Source organism: Prionailurus viverrinus, chromosome B4 (genome assembly GCF_022837055.1).
Source record: "Prionailurus viverrinus isolate Anna chromosome B4, UM_Priviv_1.0, whole genome shotgun sequence".
NCBI classification, from domain to species: domain Eukaryota; kingdom Metazoa; phylum Chordata; class Mammalia; order Carnivora; family Felidae; genus Prionailurus; species Prionailurus viverrinus.
Genome location: NC_062567.1, coordinates 39,422,988 through 39,450,873, shown reverse-complemented (window position 1 = coordinate 39,450,873; position 27,886 = coordinate 39,422,988). Strand labels below are relative to the sequence as shown.

Sequence of the window (27,886 nt, the reverse complement as noted above, 5' to 3'; positions counted from 1 at the left end):
AGAGCATGAACGGGGGAGGGGCAGAGAGAGAGGGAGACACAGAATCGGAAACAGGCTCCAGGCTCTGAGCCATCAGCCCAGAGCCCGACGCGGGGCTCGAACTCACGGACCGCGAGATCGTGACCTGGCTGAAGTCGGACGCTTAACCGACTGTGCCACCCAGGCGCCCCAAACTGATTTTCCTATATATAAAGTTTACAAATTTTCTTTGGACTATCTCATACCTTGGGTTTGTGTTTCTTGATCTCTGAGGGGAACTGGAGGCAGATGCATATGTTTTATAACCACTTCTCCTTCCCCTCTTACGACTTGTTGTATCTCTCTAACCAACCCCAGGGAGAATTTTCTGGGCTTTTACTACTGTTCTCAATATCTATTTTATCATTCACTGTAACTATGCCATCACTTTAAAAGCTTGTTGAGTACAGTATGCACCTATTCACATTAGGATTTCTTTTTGGTATTCAAGACTGCTCACTTGAGAATGTGGAGATATTTGTGATATTAATAAAGAGAAAGGTCTACATTCTAGAGACTGTATGTTTTGAAGGATCCCCAAGCTCCTGAGTAATTAGAAGAAATTAATGAAGGCTGTCTTTGATGTTATACCACTTAAGCTCCCCCTTACCTACTCAGGGAGATAATAAAAGATGACTAACCTTGGGGCACCTGGGTGGCTCAGTTGGTTGAGCGTCCGACGTCGGCTCAGGTCATGATCTCACAGTTTGTGGGTTCGAGCCCCGCATCAGGCTCTGTGCTGACCGCTTGCTCAGAGCCTGGAGCCTGCTTCAGATTCTGTGGTCCTTTTCTCTCTGCCCCTCCCCCGCTCATGCTTTGTCTCACTCTGTTTCTCAAAAATAAATCAATGTAAAAAAATACAAAAAAAAAAAAAAAAGATGACTAACCTATGCCCAATATTGGTCTTGATGCAATAAGAATGTTTCATCGCTTTGCAGATAGATTCCAAAATCTTCCATTTTACAATCATATTCCTGAGCAATGTCTATAGATCTTTATGTAATTTCTATATTAACCCTTATTACTGAAGCCATATCTAGTCAATCAGACTTTTGCTTACTTCTAAGACCCTCTTCAATACATGGATTAAAATTTACATAAAATCCAATTTGGCTTGGGAGCACTTAAATTAAGCCCTACAAATACATTTCTTTTAGGGCATATGAAATTTTCTATTCTGCACACCAGAATAGGAATCAGAAATCTTATGTCAGGAATTGACACATAATCTGAAATTCATGTCAAAGTTCCAATGAGCAGTTTGGGGTATGTTTCTCAATTTGCTCTTATTTCTCCTAGTATTTTTATTAAAAAAATTTTTTTTTCAACGTTTATTTATTTTTGGGACAGAGAGAGACAGAGCATGAACGGGGGAGGGGCAGAGAGAGAGGGAGACACAGAATCGGAAACAGGCTCCAGACTCTGAGCCATCAGCCCAGAGCCCGACGCGGGGCTCGAACTCCCGGACCGCGAGATCGTGACCTGGCTGAAGTCGGACGCTCAACCGACTGCGCCACCCAGGCGCCCCTCTCCTAGTATTTTTTAAAAATAACTTGAAACTTATCCAAACCACAACTTCTTCTTCAAGATACAGTTTTTACCAGAAGTCCCTTAGCCTCATAAGAGTGTTTAGCAGTTTCTCAGAGCTCTGACCTCTTTGACTGAAGCAGAGCTCTGGTGACATCTTCAGAGCAAGTGGTGAAAAAGACCCTCCTGAATCTTCTGAATACAGAAGATAATGGTACGAGAAGAGCAACCTCGAGATAGAGGTGAGTATTCCTTTTCTCAGTCCAGAGAGGAAGGCAGAAGTATATGAGGAGATGATAAAGGCCATTTGGAAACAAGGGGTAGACCACAGATTGATGGGACCAAGATTGGGCCATTGTAGTAAGAGTGATGGGAAGTTGAAAGAAAGAATAATTCCTCAGAGCCAGAAGCACTTCAAAAAGTAAGAAACCAAATATTAATACAGTGGTATGGGAAGAGGGAGGTAAAGTGATGTTTTCAGCAAGACAGAGACTCAATGGATTAGCATAATATTTAAGAAGAAAGAATAAGGAAATGGGAATTATGGTTGGCTGAGGGTGAGTTTTGCCCAGATTGTTTAGGACTACAGAGCCACTACTTGCTTGTTTATTCTGAAAGAGTCCTCCTCGCCCCACTGCCCTTATTTTTTAGAGAGAGCATGAGTGGGGGGAGAGGGAAAGAGGGAGAGAGGGAGTGAGGGGGAGAGGGAGAGAGAGAGAGAGAGAGAGAGAGAGAGAGAGAATCCCAATGCAGGGCTCAATCCCATGACCCTGGAATCATGACCTGAGCCAAAGTCAAGAGTCCAACACTCAACCGACTGAGCCACCCAGGAACTCCTATTCTGAGGGAGTTTCTAAGCTCTCTCTTGTTTTAGGTTTTTAATTACTCTGAGATTCTTCATCTGGTTTCTTCATTGCTCTAAGCTTCCTAAAAATTTTCACTTCCTGGCTTCTTGATAACTGCTTTTGTCTTGCTGGTCTGACAGAGAAAGCAGGATGGCGGTCCCAAGTAAGATTCTGGTCTGTTGCTGTGATTTCCATAGCACTCCTCAGTGCTTGTTTCATTGTGAGCTGTGTGGGTAAGTTCTTCACTCAGGTGCCACTTCCCTTGATTCCTTTTCCTATCGTGTTCTATAAAGATTTCCTAGGGTATGGTTTTTGTTTTTGTTTTTGTTTTTTAATTTCATTAATATGTTAGCTCTTACTTGGAATACCATATTTGATTTCTCCTCCTCCTCCTTCCTTCCCTCCTCTTTTTCCATCTTTTGATAATTGACTCTGCTCCCGGATCTACTTTACCTGGTTTTATTAACACGTTCCCCACTATGGCCTCACATATGAATGTGTGTTGGTTGTAGACATCCTTTAAGACACATCATCCACTACCGGGTTCCCTAGTGATCACTGTTCTCTGGGCAAAAAGCCCTCTATTTTGAGACTTCAACTATAATTACTTTTGTAATCGTAGTATAGATTAGGCTCTTTGATTTTCATATGGGAGTCTTTCCCAGTATGAGACGAAAAAGTTTTCAAATGCAATCTTGAAGATATAAGGGAATGAAGTTTTGTTTTCCTTGTTCAATTTACTTCCAAGTAAATATTTCAAGCTCATTTTGTGAGAAGTTTCAAAGATCTTTTTGCTCTTTAAGCTACAATTTGGTCCTCTCTTCATTGATAACGTAATTAAAAATAATATTGAATAGTCTGGGAGGGAGTGAAAGTGACTACCTATGTCAAATGGGCCACGTTTGAAGTTCCTTCTGAGATGTAAACCAATCTCACAGCCTTTGTTAAAACACGGTTATCACCTAAGTTAAAATCTGCTTTACTTTTCATGGTCAAGTGCAAAAGAGAAGGAGGTTTAAGAATAGTTATTTCATTAAAGGAAGCAGACATTCAGGACCCAAGGTAGAAAGTCTTGACTGTATTGAGCTTCAGTAGTAGAAAGGGCAAGAAAAAGTAAGTGAAGAGTCATGGCAGAACCTGAGAGAGAATAGGTCTTATGCTAAAGGCACACACCCTTGAGCATAAAAGTGAATGTTTATCTGAGACATTTAAAATGTCTAAATGTTTAAAAGTTCCCCTTGGTTGTTATTTACCCCATACGTTTATCTGTAGCTACCAACAGTCAGAAATTTTAGAAAATATTAAAATAACCTGCAAGCTTGCTTCAGGATTATTAACATTAAGGAGAAACAGACAGCCAGTGAGTCGGAAAATATCTATTGATTACTCTGTGACCATCACTGCTCCAGGTGTTTGCGATCGATTGATGTGGAAAACAGATCAAATCTCTGCCCAAGAATATAGAACTTAAATTCCAGTGGGGAAAGAACCAAAAAATAAACGGGCAGGCATATAAACAAACAAAATTAATGAATACAAACAAGTCGTAATTCAGCGTAGTGTTTATGAGCTTGCCTAGAGAGAAGAGATTGGTGGCGGTTGGAAGCAAGCCAGCTTGGCAAGAGATGTAGAGCATGACTCTCTATAATAAAAACAAATGATGAATACTAATCCTTCTCCTTCCTTCACAGTGACTTATCATCTTACATATGGCAAAACTGGCCAAAGGCTGTCTGAACTACACACACGCCACTCAGGTTTAACCTGCTTCAGTGAAGGGACAAGCATGAGAGGTAAGGTGTTGCAATGCCTAACCAGACTTTCTCTTTTCTCAGAGAGAGGTCAAGGTCAAGTTCAACATTGGTTTATTCCATTTTTTTTTTTTTTGGAAAAAATAAAGTCTCTGCTTTAAGATATCTCTAAATTTACATGTTCATATCAGGCTGTAGATTCATCCTCAAAACAATTTTTCCTCCAGACTGCTCGATCTCAATAAATGCTACCAACACATAGCATGTACTTTGCTCAAGCTAACACTGGAAGTTATTCATAACAGTTCTCATTTCACATTAACCGCATCCTTATCAAATGGATAAAATCTTCTTTTTTATCTAAAGTTCTCAGTAATAGCCATCTGCATGCCAAGCATCAGCTTTATTACTGGTCAGTGTGAATCCTGGAACGTGGCTCAGGATGAGATTGCCCTCACTGTAAAATATAGTCCTGGTAACTTCCTATGTGAAGAGCTGGGGCAGTTGAATTCAGAATCACAATTTGCCCCACACTATATCTAGTGAAGAAAGTCAAAAAAAGGTAAAGTACATGTTTGTAGTAGTCTTTATGGCCTTACTCTTTCCAAGAAAAAAAAAAATTCAAGTAGATTTCAGACTCTTGCTACTTCAAGAACTAAATAATCCAATCCTCTGCTTCTATGTGGAAACCTATGAGGGATAAAAAGAGGGCAGATGTTTCTTTGTATTTCTATGAGATGTTGGAATTTTCCCTTTTATGTTATTTGGCTACAATATGGTACATGGGGTGGTTAGGGAGTATTTTCTTTACTCTCCCTGACTTCTGGTTCTCTTGTCACCTTGGGGTTCTTTTGTCAAACAATTGTGGAGCTGGCCCTTCTGAGGAGGGAGACAATTCTATCAGGAGGTAGGCACTCCAACAACTGGAGTTTTAAAGAATGCCTTCTTGGAAGCAGCCATGGGTGTTTTACCCTTTGCCTTCAGAATGTTCTGAGATGAACGAGACAGAGATGGATATTAATGAAATGAACCCTACATTTGCAGAAGAGACTGCAAATTTACTCCTTAAAAATACCCAACCTGGGGGCGCCTGGGTGGCGCAGTCGGTTAAGCGTCCGACTTCAGCCAGGTCACGATTTCGCGGTCCGGGAGTTCGAGCCCCCGTCGGGCTCTGGGCTGATGGCTCAGAGCCTGGAGCCTGTTTCCGATTCTGTGTCTCCCTCTCTCTCTGCCCCTCCCCTGTTCATGCTCTGTCTCTCTCTGTCCCAAAAATAAATAAACGTTGAAAAAAAAATTAAAAAAAAATACCCAACCTGGTATTATTTATGGTCAACTAAGTTTATCAATACAACTAATTCAAGTTACACGATTCAAGCTTACATGATAAAATTATTTTACTTAATACCATATCAGCAAATAAAAGGGCCCCAATGTTAACAATATCTTTTCAAATTCTTATTACAATGAAGAGGAAGAGCAAAAGTCTAAACACAAAATTTTCATTTCAATTACAGTTAAGAAATAATTGATAGTCTCAGTGTGTCTTCTCCAATTTGTTTCCCCCTGAGTCCCAGTCAGAGTGTTGAGATGTTCAGATGCCCGGATAAAGTTTCTTCAGTAGGGCTGAGCTCTACCTAGACCTGTAGTTTTCAAATTCAGGTCCCAACAAGGATTTTGAAAAACTACATACCCTCTTATACAATTTATTTTGACATTAAATTTTTTTTTTTTTACCAAGTTGTAGAAATGAAGGGTTTAAGTTCTAAAATATAAGTATTGGGGCGCCTGGGTGGCTCAGTGGGTTGAGCATCCAACTATGGCTCAAGTCATGATCTCGTGGTTTGGGAGTTCGAGCCCCGCGTTAGGCTCTGTGCTGACAGCTCAGAGCCTGGAGCCTGCTCCAGATTCTGTCTCCCTTTCTCTCTGCCCCTCTCCTGCTCACACTCTGTCTCTGTCTCTCTCAAAAAGAAATAAACATTAATAAAAATAAAAATAAAATATTGTAAGTATTGACATTTAAAACACAAAACTCTTGCAACTCCTTTCAAAATCTCTCTGCTGGTGTTGAAATACTACCATCATTCATTAAAAAAAAAAAGTATGTATTCTTTAACAGTTGGATGTTTTACATTATTCTTTTTCCCTCTTCAACTACTGTTTACATCACACTTCCTTGATTTTCTAAAATATGTACTATATGTCTGATATTTTCATTTCCTGAGGGCCATTAGGCTTTACATGTTATAAAATTTCTTCCAGATTGACTTATCGTTACGTATCATTGACTTATCCACATTATGAGGATACAATATTCAACACATCACATTTATTACAAATTTTGACAAATTATTACCAATAAAATAAAACTATTAGAAACTCACCTCTCTCTCTTTTTTAAGTTAGCTTAGAGAGGGAGAAAGAGCACGAGCTGGGGAGAGGGGCAGGGGAAGAGAGAGAGAATTGCAAGCGAGCCCTGAGGTGGGGCTTGATATCACAACCCAGGGATCATGACCTGAGCTGAAATCAAGAGTCAGATACTTAACCAACTGAGTCACCCAGGTGCCCCAGCTCATCTCTCTCTCTCTCTCTCTCTCTCTCTCTCTCTGTGTGTGTGTTTTGTTCTGTTTTGTTTTGTTTTGTTTTTTTAGAGAGAGGGCGCAATTGAGCAAGGGGCAGGGAGAGAGAGTGAATCTCATGAAGGGCAGAAGGAGACAGAGAGAGAGAGATGGGCTCACCCAGAGCGGGGCTCGAGCTTACCCGAAGCACCACAACTCATCTCTTAATGAGTTCAAAAAAAATCTTTTAACGACTTAAAAAAAAATACAATCAGTCGGGTGCCTGGATGGCTTAGTTGGTTGCATGTCTGACTTTAGCTCAGGTCATGATCTAGCAGTTTGTGAGTTCGAGCCCGGCACCTGGCTCACTGCTGTCAGTGCAGAGCCAGCTTTAAATCCTCTGTTCCCCTCTCTCTCTGCCCCTCCATCTGTCTCTCTCTCTCTCATAAATAAATAAACATTAAAAAAATTTTAAAAAACAATCAGTTGTATCCTAATATTACTAGAATCAGATAAAATTCAACATCAGTTCTGTTCCTATTTTTCAATTTAGTGACACATACCAATAAATCTTACTTATATAAATAAGTAGGAATAGAAGGTGATTTGTTAGCATATCACCAGTTTTTAAACTTTTTAAAAGTTATTTGCCAAAAATCATCCAGTTTTCTGTTATCAAAAATTATTTTAATGGTGTGTTAACTGAGCATTGATTAGATTATTCTTCAGTGTTGTTGAGGGTAAAGAATAATAAATGGGATAATTTGCAAAAGGTTGTTATTTCTTAGTAGTCATTTGCTTTCTCAATTTCAAGGTAGTACACTAGAAAAGGTTTTAGTAACTCTTGTGAAATGACTTCTAATTACACCTGCTTTTTAATAGGTACCTTAATAGGTACTGTTTTTTAGTCAAAGTACTTGATCAGTCCATTATTCTCAGAGCAATTGGGAACACAAAATATTATTAATGTTAGTGTACCTTTTTGACAAGTGCTTCTATTCATCAATATTCTTGTCAACCCCAGAGCTAGAGATTCAGCACATTCATCATATGCAAAATGTTTGCCATATATAATTTAGTTGACCAAGACGGTACCGACCATCAAAACAGTCAGCCAAATCAGACTTTTTAAATTGAAATAATAACGTTAATACATGCTTTGAGGAGTGCTGTGAAAAGCAGTCTTTTTTTTTCCCAACTTTTTTTTTAATTTTTTTATTTTTGGGACAGAGAGAGACAGAGCATGAACGGGGGAGGGGCAGAGAGAGAGGGAGACACAGAATCGGAAACAGGCTCTAGGCTCCGAGCCATCAGCCCAGAGCCCGACATGGGGCTCGAACTCACGGACCGCGAGATCGTGACCTGGGTGAAGTCCGACGCTTAACCGACTGCGCCACCCAGGCGCCCCATGCAGTCTTTAATAATGAACAGAACACAGGGACGCCTGGGTGGCTCAGTTGGTTAAGCATCTGACTCTTGATTTCGGTCGTGATCCCACAGTTTATGGGTTCGAGCCCCATGTGGAGTTCTGTGCTGGCAGTGTGGAGCCTGCTTGGGATTATCTCTCTCTCCCTCTCTCTCTCTCTGTCCCTCCCCTGCTCGCTCTCTGTCTCTCAAAATAAATAAATAAACTTTAAAAAAACTAATGAACAGAATACATACTTGAGATAGATTTCTACAAGTGGCTAATATTAAAATGATAGAGACGTGGCCTATTTCATCCAACTTATAGTATTATAAAAGATAAAAAAGCCTGTACATTGTTTGTCATCCCTTAATGATGTAATAACATACAAAATAAATAAAATAGACCTATATGCAACACAGATGAATCTTAGCAATGTGGATCAAAAAATTAAGCCCGAGAAGACCAGATATATTAAAATAGCTTTAAAAACACTCAGACCTCAACAAATCTAAATGACTTGTTATTTATTTATATATATGTATATATATACACACACATATATATGTGTCTTATATATGTATGTATACCTATTTGCTCAAATTATTCACCTGCGCGGGTCATTTGAAATCCTGAGAGACCTTGATGTTTCTAATGTATAAAGGATTTGAAGGACAGGGAGAAACAATGATAATAGCTTTTTTTTTTTTTTTTTTGGCAAGAAATCCAGAGCAATTATGCAGGTAAACTTTAGGGCTTAAATATTGTGGGCTTAATGCTAAACAATGTTTATTTAAAAGCAGATCTATGGCTCCAAGCTATATAATTCAGGGAAACCGTAAATACGTGAAATAAGAAACCCATCTCTAGAAAAGAAATGCAGATTCTTGGAATTTTATGTGTATGAAACATACCTCTTTAATCTTATTCGTGCCGTCTCGCGCTCATTCTTCTGTTTCATGCAACACAGAGAATGTCTGGGCATGTTGCCCATGTGCTTGGAAGTCATTTGGTTCCAGCTGCTACTTCATTTCTACTGAGCAGAATTTTTGGTCAAAGAGTGAACAGAACTGTGTTGCAATGGGTGCTCACTTGGTGGTGATCAACACAGAAGCAGAGCAGGTACTTGTGTTTATTTTTCATTAAACTGTTTTTAATTGTGGAAGAAAATACCGATGTTACCATCTGAACTGGTTTTAAATGTAGAGTTCAGTAGTGTTACCCATATTCATATTGTTGCAAAAAGATCTATCTCTACAACTTTTTCATCGTGCAAAAGTGAAACTCTATACCCTTTTAACCGCAACTTCCATTGCCCCCCACCTCCAGTCCCCGGTAACCCCCCTTCTATCGAACTTCAATGAGTTTGACTCCTTTGGACACCTCGTATAAGTTGAACCACACAGTGTTTGGTTTTTTGTGACTGCCTTATTTGATGTAACATAATGTCCTCAAAGTTCATTCATGTTGTAGCAGTAACAGAACTCTCTTCCTTTTTAAGGCTAATATTCCATTATGCATATACCACGTATCATTTATCCATTCAAGTGTTGATGGACATCTGGGATGCTTTTACCTCTTGGCTATTGTGACTAATGCTGCAGTGAACATGGGTGTGCAAATGTTTCCATGAGTCTTGCTTTCAGTAACTTTGGATATATACCCAGAAGTTGGATTTCTGGATCATATAGTAATTCTAATTTTAACTTATTTGAAGAAACTGCACTGTTTTACATTGTGTCTGTACTATTTTATACTCCCACAAAGAATGCACAAGGATCCCAATTTCTCCACATTCTTGATAGCACCTGCTATTTTCTTCTCTTTTTTATTAAAAAGAATTTTTTTTAAGTGTTGATTTATTTTTGAGAGACAGAGACATAGACAGAGCACAAGTCGGGAAGGGGCAGAGAGAGAGAGCAAGAAGGAGACACAGAATCCAAAGCAGGCTCCGGGTTTTGAGCTGTCAGCACAGAGCCCAATGGGGGGCTCGAACTCACCAACCATGAGATCATGAGCTGAGCTGAAGTTGGCCGCCTAACTGACTGAGCCACCCAGGTGCCCCTCTTCTCTTTTTTATTTTGATAGCGGCCGTCCTAATGGGTGTGAGATTATATATTCCATTATGGTTTTGATTTTCACTTCTCTAATGGTTAGCAATAGTAAGACTCTGTCATGCACCCTCGTGCACTGTTGGTGGTAATGCAAACTGATGCAGCCTCTGGGGAAAACAGTATGGAGGTTCCTCAAAAATTAAAAATAGAATCACCATATGATCCAGCAATTGCACTATTGGATATTTACGTGAAGAATATGAAAATGCTCACTTGAAAGGATATAGGCACCCCTATGTTTACTGCAGCATTATTTACAATAACCAAGATATAGAAACAGCCCAAATGTCCATAGATAGATGAATGGATAAAGAAGATGTGGTATAGATATGTATGTGTGTGTGTGTGTGTGTGTGTGTGTGTGTGTATCTCAATACATACATACATATGTATACATACACCATGGAATATTATTCAGCCATAAAAAAGAATGAAATCTTGCCATTTGCAACAACATGGTTGGAGCTAGAGTATTATAATGCTAAGTGAAATAAGTCCGTCAGAGAAAGACAAATTTCACTCATATGTGGACTTTAAGAAAAGCAAAACAAATGAACATTGGGGAAGGGAAAGAAAAGGAGAGAGGGAAGCAAACCATGAGAGACTTTTAACTCTAGAGAACAAACTGAGGGTTGGTGGAGGGAGGAGGGCGGGAAATAGGTTAAACGGGTGGTGGGTATTAGGGAGGGCGCTTGTGATGAGTACTGAGCGTTGTATGTCAGTGATGAATCACTAAATTCTACACCTGAAACCAGTTTTACCATATGTATCAACTAATCAGAATTTAAATAAAAACTTGGAATTAAAAAAAAATTGTGTCTCCTTTGATTTCTTTAAAAATGTTGTGTAACTTTCAAATTATAAGATTTCCACTTTCTTTGCTAAGTTTATTCCTGAGTATTTTGTTCTTTAGATGCTACCGTAAGTGAGGTGGCTTTCTTGATTTGCTTTTTATATTGCTTATTGTTATTGCATAGACACGCAACTGGTTTTTGCATGTATAGTCTGCATCCTCCAACTTTCCTGAATTTGTGTATTAGTTCCAACGGCCGTTTTCCAGCTTTAAAGAGATATAATTGTCATATAAAATTGTATGAGCTTAAGGTGTGCAATGTGAGGACGATGTATGTATGTGTTGCACAATGATTCCCTCAAAAGGTTAGTTAACACATCCATCAATTTACGTAATTACCATTTGTTTTTGCGGTTGGAATATTTCAGTCCTATTCTCTTCTCAGCTTTGCAGGATCCAGCACAGTATTGTTAACTATAGTCACCGTGCTGAACATTACAGTTCCAGAACTTGGATTCATCTTGTAACTAGAAGCTGGAACTTTATGATTACCATCTTCCCATTTCCCCCGCACTCCAGCACCTGAACCACGGTCATGGTCTATTTCTCCCATCCAAGTACTAACCAGGCCCGACCCTGCTTAGCTTCCGAGATCAGACGAGATCGGGCGCGTTCAGGGTGGTATGGCCGTAGACTGTTATAGTCTATTTCTATACGTGGCTTTTTAATTGAAATGAAATAAATGTAATTTGATTCATTTACTTTTTCTTTGAGTAGAGTTGACACACACTGTCACATTGGTTTCAGGTGTCAACAAACATAGTGATTTGACAAGTTTATATGTCATGCTATGTCGGCACAAAGGTAGCTACCGTCTTTCACCCGACAATAGTGTTGCGATACCTGTGACTATATTCCTTATGCTGAGCCTTTTATCCCTGTGATTTATTCATTCTGTAAGTTTGGCTTTTTTTAGAATTCACGCGTGAGTAAGATCGTACTGTACTTGTGTCTCCCTCACTTATTTCGCTTAGCTTAGTGCCCTTAACATCCATCCATGTTGTCACAAAGGGCAGTATCTCCTTCATTTTTATGGCTGAGTCATGTTACGCTGTATATTTCCCACACTTTCTTTATTCATTCACCCATTTATAGACTCTTAGGTTGTTTTCATGTCCGGGTTTGGTAATTAACACCGCAATAAAGATGGGGTTGCAGCTATGTTTTGAAAATAGTGGTTTCATTTCCTCTGGAAATCCCCAGAGGAGGGATTGCCGGATCATATGGAAGTTTTATTTTCAATCTTTTGAGGAACTCCCGTATTGCTTTCCCTATTGGCTGTGCCAGTTTACATTCTCATCAACAGGGCACATAGGTGCCCTTTTCTCCACATTCTTGATGGCATTTATTATCTTTCGATATTAACATTTATTTTCTTTCGTATCTTTTGAGATTAGTCATCCTAACAGCTATAAGGTGATATCTCCTTGTGGTTTTGATTTACATTTTCTTAACAATTAGTGATATTGAACATTTTTCCATACCTAGTGGCCAGTTGTATGTCTTCTTTGAAAAAAATATCTATTTGGGGCGCTGGGGTGGCTCAGTCGGTTAAGCCTCCGACTTGGCTCAGGTCATGATCTCATGGTTTGTGAGTTTGAGACCCGCATCAGGCTCTGTGCAAACGGCTCAGAGCCTGGAGCCTGCTTCAGATTCTGTGTCTCTCTGCCCTCCCCTGCTCATGCTCTGTCTGCCTGTCTCTCTCTCTCTCAAAAATAAGTGAACATTAAGAAAAAAATTAGAAAAGAAAAAAATGTCTATTCAGGCCCTTTGCCCATTTTTAATTGGATTTAAATTATTTAATTTAATTTTGTTGTTGAGTTGTGTAAGTTCTTTATATAGTTTGGATATTAACCTTATCTGTAGCTGGTTTGCCAAAATTTTTTCCCATTCCATAGGTTGCCTTTTCATTTTGTTGATTGTTTTTTTTTTTTTTTTTTTTTTTTTTTTTTTTTACTGTGCAGAACTTCTAAATTTGATGTAGTCCCACTTCAATTTTGTCTATGCTTCTGGTGTCATATCCAAAAATTCATTGTCAAGACCAATGTCAAGGAGGTTTTCCTCTACGTTTCTTTTTCTAGAAGTTTGTTTCAGGTCTTGCATATGTTTTCAGTCCATTTTGAGTTGATTTTTGTAAGTGGAATAACATAATGGTCCAATTTTATTCTTTTGCAAGTGATTATTCAGTTTTTCCAATACCATTTATTGAGACTATCTTTTGAGTATTTTTGGCTCCCTTGTCATATATTAGTTTATTGTATGTGCATAGGTTTATTTTTGGACTCTCTATTCTGTTCCACTGGTCTATGTTCCTGTTTTTATGCCAATACGATAATGTTGTGATTACTATAGATTTGTAATATAGTTCAAAATTAGGATGTGTGATGATTCCACCTTTATTCTTTCTCAAGATTTCTTTAAAGTATTTGGGGTGTTTTATGGTTCTATATCAATTTTAGGATTGTTTTTTCTGTTTCTGTGAAAAATGCTATAGGTATTTAATAGGTAGAGATTAATTACATTAAATCTACAGATGGCTTTGGATAATCTGGGCATATTAACAATATTAGGTCTTCCAATCCGTGAACATGGGATATGTTTCCATTTATTTGTGTCTTTCCCAATTTTTTTCATCAATGTATTATACTTTTCAGTGTACAGATTTTTAATCTCCTTGGATAAATTTATTCTTAAGTATTTTATTATTAGTATTATGTAGAGTATTTATTATGCCATTGTAATGGGATTGCTTTTTAATTTCCTTTCCAGGTAGTTCATTGTTAAAAACACAACTGATTTTTGTATTCTACAACTTACTGAATTTGTTTATTAATTCTAATAATTTCTTGGTGGAATTGTAAGATTTTCTATATATAAGATTATATCATCTGCAAACAGAATTTCACTTCTTCCTTTATAATTTGGATGTCTTTTATTTCCCTTTCCTTTCTTCCTCCCTCCCTCCCTTCCTTCCTTTCTTCTTTCTCTCTCTCTTTTCTTTTCTTTCTTCATTTCTTCCTTTCTTTCCCTCTTTTTCTTTCTTTCTTTCTTTCTTTCTTTCTTTCTTTCTTTCTTTCTTCATAATTAACTCTGGCTAGGACTCCCAGCACTATGTTGAATAGAAGGGGTGAGAGTGGGCATCCTTGTTTTCTTCCTGATCTTAGATAAAAAGTCTCAACCTTTCACCACTGACTATGATGTTAGTTGTGGGCTTGTTGTATATATGGCCTTTATTATATTGAGGAACATACTTTCTATATCCAATTTGTTATGAGTTTTGTTTGTTTGTTTTTTGTTTTTGTTTGTTTGTTTTATGGCAGGATGTTGAATTTTGTAAAATGATTCTTGGCATCTAGTGAGATGATCATATAATTTTTATCTTTCATTCTATTAATATGGTGTGTCACATTTATTCATTTGAATATGTTGAACCATCTTTGCATCCCAGAGATAGAGCCCACTCAATCATGGTGTCTAATCCTTTTATGTATGTATGTATGTATGTATTTATGTATATGTATTTATATACTTATGTATTTATTTATTTACAGTGAGTGGGGGAGGGGGCAGAGGGAGAGAGAGAGAGAGAGAGAGAGAGAGAGAGAGAATCTTAAGCAGGCTCCATGGTCAGTGTGGAGCCTGACACAAAGCTTGATCTCATGATCCTAGGATCATGACCTGAGCTGAAATCAAGAGTCAGACACTGAACTGACTGAGCCACCCAGGTGCCCATCCTTTTAAAGTGCTGTTGTATTTGGTTTGCTAGTATTTTGTTGAGAATTTTTGTATCTATATTCATTAAAGACATTGGCCTGTTATTTTCTTTTCTTGTGGAATCCTTGTCTGGCTTTGTATCAGGATAATGCTGACCTCATAAAATGAATTTTGGAGTATTTCCTTCTCTTCAATTTTTTGGAAAGGTTCAAGAAGGGTTGGTATTCATTCTTCTGTCAAGGTCTGTTAAAATTCACCAGTAAAACTATCTGGTCCTGGGCTTTTCTGTGTTCTGAGGTTTTTAATTATTTTTCAGTCTCCTTACTCATTATTGGTATTTTAAGATTTTCTATTTTTTCATGATTCAGTCTTTGTAGGTTATATATTTTTAGGAATCTTTTTGTTTATTGTAGATAATCTAATTTTTGGCATATAATAATTCATAGTATTCTCATGATCCTTTGTATTTCTGTGGTATCAATTGTAATGTCCCCTCTTTCATTCTTGATTTTATTTATTTGAATCCTCTCACTTTTTTTAGTCTATCCAAAGGTTTGTCCATTTTATCTTAAAAAAAAAAACCCAGCTCTTGATTTCATTTGTCTTTTATGGTCTCTATTTCATTTATTTATGCTTTGATCTTCATTATTTCCTTCCTTCTAAGCTCAAACGAGCTTAGTTTTTTTTTCTCTTTTTCTAAGTATTTGAGGTGTAAAGTTAGGTTGTTGTTGTTGGTTTTTTTTTTTAGTGATCTTTCTTTTTTTTAGTGTAGATGTGTTCCTAAAGTTTCTAAGTGGTGTAATAGCAATTTTAGATGAGTAATATCTTTTTTAGAGGGTGAGGAAGGAAAATAAAGAAAATAAGAGAAAGAAAGCAATGTGAATGCAATTTCTCTTTTCTTTTAGGGCTTTCCGAACATCTTAAGAACAATTATTTTGAATTCTTTGTTAGGTAATTCCTGATCTCCACTTCCCTGGAACTATACTAGAGGCTTACTCTATCCCTTTGGTGGAAACTTTTTCCACACATTTGTGATTCCTGTACTTTGCCTAGGTGTCTGCACATTTAAATAAGCAAAAATCTCTTATCCAGACTTTATGGGTTGATTTACCTAAGGGAAGACTTTCACCTCTGGGTAGAGACACACTGGAGTGTGATGTGACCTAGGTCTAGTGGGGCAGGGCATCAAGGATGGGGGCTTGTGAAAGCACAGGGTCTGGGGGTAAGGAAGTTTCTTTGGCCCAGATCACTAGGGTACACAGCAGACAGCTCTGTGGTCCTTAGAGAGCACTATGGGAGGTCCACAGAGGGTACAAGGACTCATGGTGTCTCAGTGGTAGTTTCAAGTCCAGTGGGGATTAGGGCGAGCAGCGGTAGTGACTGGAGCTGGTTGTATGCACAAACTTTGCTGTGAGGGCCAGCTGCATTTGCCTATGTTGTGGCAGGGACTAGTTGCAACACACATAGCGGTGGGAGCCAAGGCAGGAAGTCAGTCCCAGTACTCCCACTCAAGCAAGGCAAAAACTAGTCCCTCCAGCACCCCCCTTGAAAAGCCAGAGCATTGGGCGTATTTCCTTCCCATGAGAGAAGCTGCGGGCTGGCCGTTTTCTCCTGATGGCTTTGTAGTCTGCCCATGAAGTGGTGGGTAAATTCAACAAACTTTCATACCCACTTTGATGCAGCTCTGCTTGGCTTTGCACTTGCCTTGGGCCCTGCAATGTCTTGACTGGTTTCTTGAGTTCTCATAAAGGCAAGTTGGTCTGTATATTGTTAACTTTGGTGTCTACCTGGGGGAATGAAGACCTGGGGTTTCCTATTCCACCATCTTGCTAATGTCAGTGGAGCAGGTACATTTTTCAAAAGACATTTTTCATTTTGTAAAGTAAATATTTATTTATTTTACATAGAAAAATATCAATCTTTCTTTATTTTCAGCATTCACAATAGAATGATGAAATCCGTATGGTCCTTCCATTTTCTTTCTGCTGAATGAATGAATGAATGAATGGAACATGTGTAATGAAATCTGGTTCCACATAATTCTCTGTATTAGGACTTTCCCAAGCAAATAATTAACAATTTATGTTTCAAAATTCTGTTTTTCCCCATACTCAGATTCTCAATGGAGTGTCAACATTTAATCATACAATCAACAAGCATTTTGATTTGTTTGGTGAAATGGCAATCATCTGGAAGGTCAATATTTTTAAGGGCGAATCATCTCTAAAACAACATATATACAGTTCTCAGCTGACAAAATGAAAAATTTCAATGTAGTAAGACTCAATCTAACTTTTACTTTAAATATGCATGCATGTTAATTGTAAGGCATTGGCTATTAGATACAAACATCTCAAAATCATCATCGATATTTGAGGAATGTCTGTTTTGACAATGTTCATTTATATTATAGTGAAACAAAAGTAAATGTCCACATAGAATATTGCAAGCAGCATTCTCAGTATTTAATAAAGCTCAGGAGAAAATATTGCCAAATTTATTTGACTATTTTTCAGAATCTATTATAAAGCACCCTGTTTTCTATAGAGTTCCATAGCATATTTTTGCACACAAAACAAAAATCCAAGGAAAACCAGTCTTGGGCAACGAGTGCCAGCCTATTTTATAACAGTTAGTTAACAATCCTAGCTCTTTGCAAAAGGATGCCATTTTATTTTATTATTTTTTATTTAAAAAAATTTTTTTTAACGTTTTGTTTATTTTTGAGACAGAGACAGAGCATGAATGGGGGAGGGGCAGAGAGAGAGGGAGACACAGAATCGGAAGCAGGCTCCAGGCTCCAAGCCATCAGCCCAGAGCCCGACGCCGGGCTCGAACTCACAGACCGCGAGATCATGACCTGAGCTGAAGTCGGAGGCTTAACCGACTGAGCCACCCAGGCTCCCCTTTTATTATTTTTTAAAGTTTATTTGTTTATTTTGAGAGGGAGAGAGTCAGAGCCAGCAGGTGAGGGACAGAAAGAGAGAGAGATAATCCCAAGAGAAACCTGCTGGGGATTCTCGCTCTTCCTCTTTTTGCCCCTTTTCCACTCGAATGCACTCTCTCTGGTAAAATCACGACTGTTAAAACCCAGTCAGCACTCCTTTATGTTTAACTTTTACAGATAATTTCCCACTTCCTAGAGAAGTACTTCTTAGGAGAATAGGGAAATGTAAAATTTGGTAACCCAAATGCGATTTCACTGGTAAACAATCAGAAATGAGATGAAACACCTCTGAACTTATAAAATTAAAAAAGTACAAAACCTGACATGTAATTTTAAAGGAATTCCGTCTCTTGGTTAAAAAAAAAAAGAATAAATTCTGCCTGAGATGGGTGGGTTAGGAGTCGTCCCCTCCTGTGATCTTGTTGGTGTTTTGGCTTGTTTTCTTGGCCAGCGTGCTGTCGTGTGACTGTTCATCATGCCTCACATTTTCTTTTCGCTTTAGAGTTATAGGAAATTGCAGCCTATGACTCCTTCTTTTCTTCATGCAGAATTTCCTTGTCCAGCAACTGAATGAATCATTGTCTTATTTTCTGGGACTCTCAGATACACAAGGGAATGACAATTGGCAATGGATTGATCAGACACCTTACAAGGAAAATGTCAGGTGAGTGCCGAATCAGATGAATGACCCATAGGGCCTTGTTTAGGTAGAAAAGTTAGGGGAATTCCGTTCGTAGCGATCACTAGTGCTAATATTTACAATTGTAACAATGATAACAGATTCTAACAGTAAGCTCTTACTAAGTACATGTTTTATATCACTTAAGCTTCATGAAAGCTTATTTTTTAGAACTCATCTTATGGGTTAAAAAATTGAATAACTTGCTCAATGTCGATAAACTAGTAAGATGAAAAACCAGGTCTCAACTTCATGTCGACCTAACTCCAAAGATGGTGATGCTCTCAGCCATTACATTTTACTGCCTCTAAACACATGTAGACACTTCAATCAAATTTTTCTCCAGTTAATACGATTTAAAATATCCAGGGAAGAACTATGTTCAGTTCTGATGGGATAATAATATAATAATACTGTTTATTTGTGGCTTAAAAATCCATTTAATTGTACATTGTCTCATTTGATTTTCACACAATCTCGTGATCCATTTGGAGACCTTATTGTGAGTCCTATTTTTTTTTTTTAATTTTGAAGTTTATTTATTTATTTTGAGAGAGAGAGAGAAAAAACAAACAGGGGAGGGTCAGAGACAGAGAGGAGAGAGTGAGAATCCCAAGCAGGCTCTGTGCTGCCAGCTTAGAGCCCGATGTGGGCTCAATCCCACAAACCATGAGATCTTGACCTAAGCCAAAGTTGAACGCTCAACTGACTGAGTCACCAAGTTGCCCTTGATTCCTATTTTTTTTTTAATTTTTTTTCAACGTTTTTTATTTATTTTTGGGACAGAGAGAGACAGAGCATGAACGGGGGAGGGGCAGAGAGAGAGGGAGACACAGAATTGGAAACAGGCTCCAGGCTCCGAGCCATCAGCCCAGAGCCTGATGCGGGGCTCGAACTCACGGACCGAGAGATCGTGACCTGGCTGAAGTCAGACGCTTAACCGACTGCGCCACCCAGGTGCCCCTTGATTCCTATTTTTAATAGATGAAAAATCTAATACCCGGGAGAGTAAGTTACTTCTCTAAGATCAAAGTAAGCCAGCAATAAAATCCAGTTTCTTCATTCCAAAAATAAGGTCCTACCCACACCCTCACCTCCTACCACAGGAGTCCTTGGAAGCAGGGTAACTTCTCCCTGACACTTGTTTAGTGTTGATCCATGAGAATAGAGAAACTAACTTAGGAACGTGATAAGAGTACACAAACTTTAAGAGTACACAAATGTTAAGGCAGCCCCTTTATTACAGGCCACTAAGAGAGGAAATTTTTAATAACTTAGGTTGGGATAAGGGCTCTGAATAGATGAGAAAAGTGAAGATCAGAATCTGGGGCGGGGGTGGGGGGAAGGTCCAAGGACACTCTATTGCATACAAATGTTGCCAGGGGAGTGACAGAGGAAAAGAGTAAAGATATGTATCCACACTTGAGGTTTTTGAGGAGGGCAATATGAGAAGAGGAGAGCAATCATTGGGATGTTCTGTCATTCTGAACCTCATTGTTCAACCTTGACCCTACATACTTTCTAATCAATCGCAATGCATTCATTGAAGAAGACTTTTGCCTTTTCATTTCTCTTTAGATTATGGCACCAGAATGAGCCCAATTTTTCTGCAGAAGAATGTGCTTCAATAGTTTTCTGGGAAAACAGAGGATGGGGCTGGAATGATGTTTTCTGTGATACTAAGAGAAACTCAATATGTGAGATGAAGAAGATTTATCTCTGAGTGGAACTTTATTCACTGACACCTTTAAAGTTAAGACCTATCATAAAATGAAATTTCCTCTTACGCTTATGTATAATCTTTGTCACAGAGGTTCGTGGAAATATTCAGATACCCTTCTGCCTTCAATCATCCTTCTTCTGGTTTCCTCTTCTTCACTAATGATAAGATGAACTCTTCCTTCCTTTTCTCTTTAATTTGTTCTTCATTCTTTCCTTTCTTCATATTTCTTTTTGCAAACACTCCTTGGGCCAGAGGCTGTACTATTTTGTCTGTTAGAAGACTCATAAGGAAGTAACTTTTGAAAATTATGAATTTCTTTCACCAAAATGCCGCTTAAAAGCCCTTTTGGCCAAGATGGTGACTGGGACTGCAGTCATTGGAATCCCTGGCAAGAGCTGAAGGATTTGCTTCCCAGAAAGTTCACTCACATGGCAATTTCATATTGGCTATTGGTAGAAAGCCTCAGTGCCTCACCACAAGGATCTCTCCTTGGGGTTATTTGAGTGTCCTCACAATATGTTGGCTGGCTTCCACCAGAGCAAGTAATCCAAGAGAGCAACTGAGAGCAGCAATGTCTTTTGTGATCTAGCTTCAAAAGCCAAACACCATAATTCCATTGGTCACACAGACCAAACCTGATATAATAAAGAAGAGGGCTGGGGCACGTGGGTGGCTCAGTCGGTTGAGTGTCCAACTGGCTCAGGTCATGATCTCACGGGTCGTGAGTTCAGGCCCCGCCTCGGGCTCTGTGCTGATAGCTCGGAGCCTGGCACCTGCTTCAGATTCTGTGTCTCCCCCTCTCTCTGCCCCTCCCCTACTCATGCTCTGTCTCTCTCTCTCTCTCTCCAAAATAAATAAACATTTAAACAATTTTTTTAAAATAAATAAGAGGACTATCCAAAGGTATGAACACCAGAAGGTGAGAATCATTGAGGACAATCTTGGAGTCTGGCTGCCAGAGTGGAATTTCCTTATAAAGATACAAAATGTGTATTCCAAGAAGCAAAATAATTAAAAATTCTTCTACAATAAAAATATGAAACTCATGTTCATCAAAACACTATAAAGAAAAAATTTTAAAGTTGAACTGCAAGAAGATATTTTATTTTATTTTCTTAAAGATTTAATTTTTTTAAGTAATCTCCACACCCAATGGGAGCTCGAACTCACAACCCTGAGATCAAGAGTTGCATGCTCTACCAACTGATCCGGTCAGGTGCCCTGAAGATATTTTAAATACTTGTCACTAATACAGTATTAATACTGCATAAGAACATATAAACAACTGTCACAAATCAATTAGAAAAGACAGAATTTGGGCAAAATATTTAAACATTTTACGGGGCGCCTGGGTGGCTCAGTCGGTTGAGCGTCCGACTTCGGCTCAGGTCATGATCTCACGGTTCGTGAGTTCGAGCCCTGCATCAGCCCTGTGCTGACAGCTCAGAGCCTGTAGCCTGCTTTGGATTCTGTGTCTCCCTCTCTCTCTGCCCTCCCACCCCCACTTATGCTCTGTCTCTCAAAAATAAATAAATTGTTAAAAAAATAAAAAAAACCCATTTTACAGAAGAGGAAATACAGAATCCAATAAATGTGTTTTTATAGAGATGCTCGGCTCTACTAATAATTTGAAAACTGTCAATCCAGACCACAATAATATACTATTTTATATCCATTTTAATGGCTAACGTTAAGAAACATAACACCAAGAGTTGGAAGAGATGTAGGTAAATGGTGAGCTTATACTGTTACAACCACATCGGAAAATAAATAAATCTACATTTTTCCTATGAAACATCACCTAACAAATGCTGTGTGGAGTGAGATCTAAGTCTATGAAATGTGGGTACTGGAATGAAGAGTTATGCTATGGGGATAACTTTAACTAGGGAAACCTTCTGCATTGTATGCTTACGTTATTTAGGCAGGTACCTGGTAAAAGTGAAAACAAAACAAGGGTTAGATAAACATAATTCTCAATGTAATGGTTACAATTGGATGGTAGGCCGGGATTGGGAGGAACACTTAGGCACGTGATAGAGTTCCAGGTTTTGTATTGGGCAGTGGTGTTTATATAATAAACATTAAACAGGGGCACCTGGGTGGCTGGGTTGGGTAAGTGTCCAACTCTCGGTTTCTGCTCAGGCCACGATCTCATGGTTCGTGAGTTCAAGACTCACATTGGGCTCTGTGCTGACAGTGCAAAGATTGCTTGGGATTCTCTCCCCCTCTCCCTGCCCCTCCCCTGCTCTCTCTCTCTCTCTCTCTCAAAATAAATAAATAAACTTAAAAAAATTAAGAAAAAAACACGCAAAAAAACACAACAAAATAAAGCAAGAATATCAAGAAGGTAGTGTATTATGAATCTCCAATTATGATTAAAACATTTTTATGGACCCAAAGTCCAAATATAAAAATAATTAATGAAAGTCTAGATTAATGAAATTTGGGAGCTCTTGACTGATACCTTTGAATTCAGGATCACTTTGAAGTAGCAATGGTCCCAGATTCCAGAAGCTCTTGCTGCCATGTCACTGTCACCACAATTGTCTCTCCACCCACAAAAGGCCACACATTGGAATCCTCAATCTACCCCTACCAATCACATCTGGAAATGCATCATTTATGACCTTGATTATCGGCAGAAACATCCGCAGGAAAATCTCTCCTGCTTTATGTTTACTTCCAAGTCTCACACTGTTTCATCTAATTGGTGGTGAAAAATTTTTGTGAAGACAAGTCGGAAGGGAATCTGAATAATGTAGTTCATAGCTTTGGGTAAGTTTACCTGTACTGTAGTGTTTAAGTCTGTTTGGGCCGCTCTACTAAAATGCCAGAGACTGGGTAGCTTATAAACGGTGGAGGTTTATTTCCCACTGTTCTGGAGAATGGGCAGTCCAAGTCAAGGCACCAGCATGATCACATTTTGGTGAGAGCCCTCCTCCTAGTTCATAGCCTGCACCTTATCACTGTCTTCACGTGGTGGAAGACATGTGAAGTCTCTCGAGAGCCTCTTTTATAAAGCATTCATCTCATGCAAAAGGACTCCATTCTCAATACCTAAGCACTTCCCCAAGGTCTCATCTTCTAATACCATATGTATTTCAACCTATACATTTTGTGGGGACACAAACATTCAGACCGTAGCAGGTAGGTAGGTGTTTCTTAGATGTTTGGTGTAGATTTATCCATAAAGTTCTCCAGGCTTGCTGCCTATTTAAGACTGTTTATTTGGACTACATTTTCCTTTTATTTTCCCCCTACGATTTTTAGGTTTGATCAATTTAATTTCTATTTTCTAGAAAATCATTTATCTCACCTTAATTTTTTTTTTTTTTTTTTGAGCAGAGAACATGCTTTATTGAGGAATAGATAGGGAATGGCGCTGTCTACCACATGTGGGGAAGGGTTAACTTCGGTGAAGTTCCTTTACCCTTAAGAAAACCCCCAGTGAAGTTGCTTTTAGGCAAACTTTAACAGTGACACTGAAACTGGTTAAATATGCTTAAAATTAGCTCCCCCCAGACTGCAGTGGGTGTGAGTAGTGACAGAGATGACACGAGAAAGGCACAAATGACCAGAGTCAGGAATGTGAGGGTTCCACATGCAGTGGAGTGTTGTAGGACACCAGGTTGGGAAGGGTGTCATGTCATATATCAAAAGCTACCCATCAAAAAGTTGGAAGGGCCCCCATGTTTATAACAGCACTACCAACAATAGCCAAAGTATGGAAAGAGCCCAAATGTCCATCGATGGATGAATGGATAAAGAAGATGTGGTACCTATATACAATGGAGTATTACTCGGCCATCAACAAGAATGAAATCTTGCCATTTGCAACTACGTGGATGGAACTGGAGGGTATTACGCTAAGTGAAATTAGTCAGAGAAAGACAAAAATCATATGGCTTCACTCATATGAGGGCTTCAAGAGACAAAACAGATGAACACAAGGGAAGGGAAACAAAAATAATATAAAAACAGGGAGGGGGACAAAACAAAAGAGACTCTAACTATGGAGAACAAACTGAGGGTTGCTGGAGGGGTTGTGGGAGGGGGCATGGGCTAAATGGGTAAGGGCCATTAAGGAATCTACTGAAATCATTGCTTCACTATACACTAACTAATTTGGATGTAAATTAAAAAAAAATTTTTTTTAACGTTTATTTATTTTTGAGACAGAGAGAGACAGAGCATGAACAGGGGAGGGGCAGAGAGAGAGGGAGACACAGAATCGGAAGCATGCTCCAGGCTCTGAACCATCAGCCCAGAGCCCGACGCGGGGCTCGAACTCACAGAGCGTGAGATCGTGACCTGAGCTGAAGTCGGACGCTTAACCGACTGAGCCACCCAGGCGCCCCTGGATGTAAATTTTAAAAAATAAAAAAGAAAGTTAAAAAGAAAAGAAAGGAAAATGGAAACCATCAAAAAAAAAAAGTTGTAAGAGTCTGGACAGAAATTAAAGGGAACATCTCTTGCTTTGCTTGAACACCAAAAATAGGAAACCAGGGGATAAGGGGGGAACGGTGGCAAACCCCAAAAAAGGAAATGGAGGAGGAGTTCTTGGAAGGGCATGGGCACTTTAGTTCAAGAAGGAGGGTGAGGCACTGTTAAAGAGAAGCAAACCTTGGCGGGGGTGGCCTGCTGAGTCTTGGGCAGAGATCTGGAAATCATTCGCGGTCATGTCCTACCTACCTCGCCAAGGATGTTCAGACAAAAATCGGTGCAACTGAGGTGTGCTACATCAGACTGGTACTGGGGAGAAGGTTTCTGCAGTCTAATGCACCTGTTCGCCTGCAGCATGAAGGAGGACTGAACGTTATTTTGGCACCTGCAAATGTAAAAGGGGCCAGGGAGTTAAGAGAGAAGAAAGCAGTTATGACTGGGTACTTTCTGGCGAGGCAGAAAGAAGTATTTGCTGCCTTCTGCCAAGACACTGCCCACAGGTGAACTCGGAGTACCGAATCGCCACCTCTTAATTGCCCTCTCCATCTCGTTCCGATAGATTATGCGCTGTTAGCAAGACTCGTCCTTGGAAGAGTCTTAAGAAAATATTGCTCTCTGGCCAGCTTGATACTGATTATAAGCAAGGCTTTCAATAACAATGGAGGAAAGAAATCAAAGTGAGGTAAAATCCAATGGGAACGGACCCCTCCCAGTGTGCACACACGCACAAGTGTTACCTCTTCCCTGCTGTTCCAAAAAAAAAGTAAACACATGTAAGGAGTGATTGGAAAGGTCCTTGTGGCAGCAGCCATTATTTGGAAGTCTGGTGACCAGGCAGGAAGAAGCATTATTTCAAAGTTTAGAAGATGCAACACAAACAAGCTCATGGGGCTACAGGGCAAGAGGGGACCCGGTGACTGGACAGGTACGGTGCCAGACAGAGCACCATGGATCAGTGCTGTGAGGTATCTGCCTTCAGGGCTACTAGAGATCCCATCCAGGCAACCTCACTGAGGCCGAAATCACAGTTCCTCAGAACTAACATCTGCAACATACACCAGGGTCGGAGCCGGGACAGTCCTGAGGAGGTTGGTCTTCCCCCCAAATACTGTATTTACCAACCACAAGAGCCCCAGAGATGACAGACGGATCCCTAGGGTAGAGACTTCTGCTGCTGGGGTTCGCAGGCTCAGAGTAACATGTCACTTTAAGTGGGAGGGGCACATTGTAAAAAGCTTGGGTCCATGGTTTTTTTTTTTAGAGGGGATCTTTGACCTCTTTGGCTCTCCACTCATCTATCAGGTCCCGTGTCTTTAAAACTAAGTGTTTTCCTTTCCAATAGTTGAACATCTGAGGCTCTGTAGAGGGCTGACAATGTCCACAGGATTCACAGCTGTCTCCTGGCTAATTTCTTTGGTAGAAATCTCTTTCCCTTGGAGATAACGCAGGTAGCGGAGAAGCACTTCTTTCCAGTAACTGCAGTAGCTTGTGAGCCTCTGACTGGAGAGTGGACGTTCTGAGGAACCAACTTTTTCTTCCGCTTTCGAAAGCAAATAACTGAGATCAATGAGCACCTTGCCATAGTCCTGTCTCCTGTACTGAGGCATGCTAAGGATACTACATTGCAGTTGAGGAATGAATTCTTTTCCTTGGAAAAATATCCAATCAGGTGACAGCCGGTGTTGTCCACTTCTGTCATAACATGGAACATAAAGGGTTCCACATCATAATGTAATATCTTGTGGTCCAGAAAAAGCTTGGCCAACAGGCGTAGGTTTGGGCAGTGGACTTTGTTTTTCTTGCTGTCTACTTCAAACGTGAAGACTGAGACTTTCTGATATATCTCATCACCGGGTGGCTGTTTCCATACATGTTTTTAGCCGTGTGTTAGCTGAGTATCATTTGGCCTTTCGTGTATTTTAATCAGAATTCACATATGTAGAGATGTCCCAGTCACGCATATTCTTTGGGATAGGAAGAATGGTACCAGGTAATGAGCTCATAACCACCAAAAGCAATTGTTTTAATCATGTTGCTCTCCTCTGTGCTTTGGTCTTGTGGCCTTAACTTGTCCAAATCCTCTGAAGCCTGGGCTCACGCTCTTCGGAGAAGATCTAAGTCATACTGACTATTCAGGTTTTCCAAGAGAGTTTCTTGAGCATTCCCATAGGTCTGTCTGTGTTCCATGGCAGTGATTACGAATGTCCTTTCACAGGACAGCTATCTCATATTAATGTTTGTTAGTTAATGTTGGTTTGATTAATTTGCTAGAGCAGCTCACACAACTTGGGCAAACAGTTTATTTACTGATTACTTGTTTGTTACAAAGGATATTAAAGGAGGTGAGTGAACAGCCAGATGAAGCAATGTGTAGAATGATGTCCAGAGGGTCCTGAGCATGAAATGTGAGAGACTCCAGCCTCTTGGCATATGGATGTGCTCTTGTTCACACACACAAAACAAGAATATCAAGGGGAAGCTCTCTAAACCCTGTCCTTTTGAGTTCTTACAGAGGCTTCATTATGTAAGCATGATTGAGTAAATCATTGCCCAATGGTAATTAATTAAACCTCCATCCCCTCTCCCCTCCCTGGAGGTGAAGGGGGGGACTGAAGTTCCAACCTCAAATCACTGGCAACCAGCCTCTATCCTTAGCTTATCAAGGGGCTTTCCAAAAATCATCTCATTAACATAAATTCAGATGTGGTCAAAAGGGGTTTGTTATGAATAACATAAGTCGCGTAGTTAGAAAGCACTAGCTTTTAGCTATTTCTAAAGTTGAGCTGAAAATACCTTCCTGAGACACTCACACAGTTGAGTTCAAGTTGCTTGCCGAAGAAACATTTCACTACGTAAAACTCCCAACTAAATACTCCACTGCGCCTTGAGCTGATCTCAGTGTGAGATATTTTTTTCTAGTTTTCGTTATCTTTGCCTCTGACCTGAGTTTGAAAGCAAGTAGATTTGAGTCACGTAATGCCCCTCAATTTGAATTTCTGAAGTTGAATCCTCCGAAAAATGGGGCAGCTAGATCACATCAGTGTCTTCTAATCCAAACTGTACTGCAAAGTAATTATCAATGACAATAGGTCAGAGGAAGTAGGAAGAGACAGCCAAGAAAGAGGCGAACGGAGATCTGGGTACAGGTGCTAACATTTGAACTTGGTGGGCCTTAGACCAGACGGAGGACCACTTCTAGTTCTAGAAGTTGGTGATTTTGTAAATTCTACCTTGAGCTCTTTTAAAACAGTTTTGGTGATTTATATGATCTTGAGATAGGTATTGAAAATAAACTTCTCAGTATCTCAG

The 27,886-nt window shown here is 39.5% G+C and overlaps 1 protein-coding gene and 2 pseudogenes across 1 annotated transcript; 1 reads left to right on the top strand and 2 right to left on the bottom strand.

The window, feature by feature from the left end:
- Window positions 1–1,593: 1,593 nt before the first annotated feature.
- On the top strand, window positions 1,594–20,910 carry CLEC6A (C-type lectin domain containing 6A). The gene is made up of 6 exons (XM_047867649.1): window positions 1,594–1,787; window positions 2,531–2,623; window positions 4,082–4,183; window positions 9,072–9,223; window positions 18,278–18,393; window positions 19,987–20,910. Exons 1-6 carry the CDS (start codon window positions 1,757–1,759, stop codon window positions 20,129–20,131), a joined length of 639 nt encoding a protein of 212 aa, XP_047723605.1. The 5' UTR covers window positions 1,594–1,756; the 3' UTR covers window positions 20,132–20,910.
- Window positions 11,579–11,703, bottom strand: LOC125171451 (uncharacterized; annotated as a pseudogene).
- A 4,924-nt stretch (window positions 20,911–25,834) lies between the features above and the next one.
- LOC125170554 (histone acetyltransferase KAT7-like) lies at window positions 25,835–26,764 on the bottom strand (annotated as a pseudogene).
- Window positions 26,765–27,886: the final 1,122 nt, after the last annotated feature.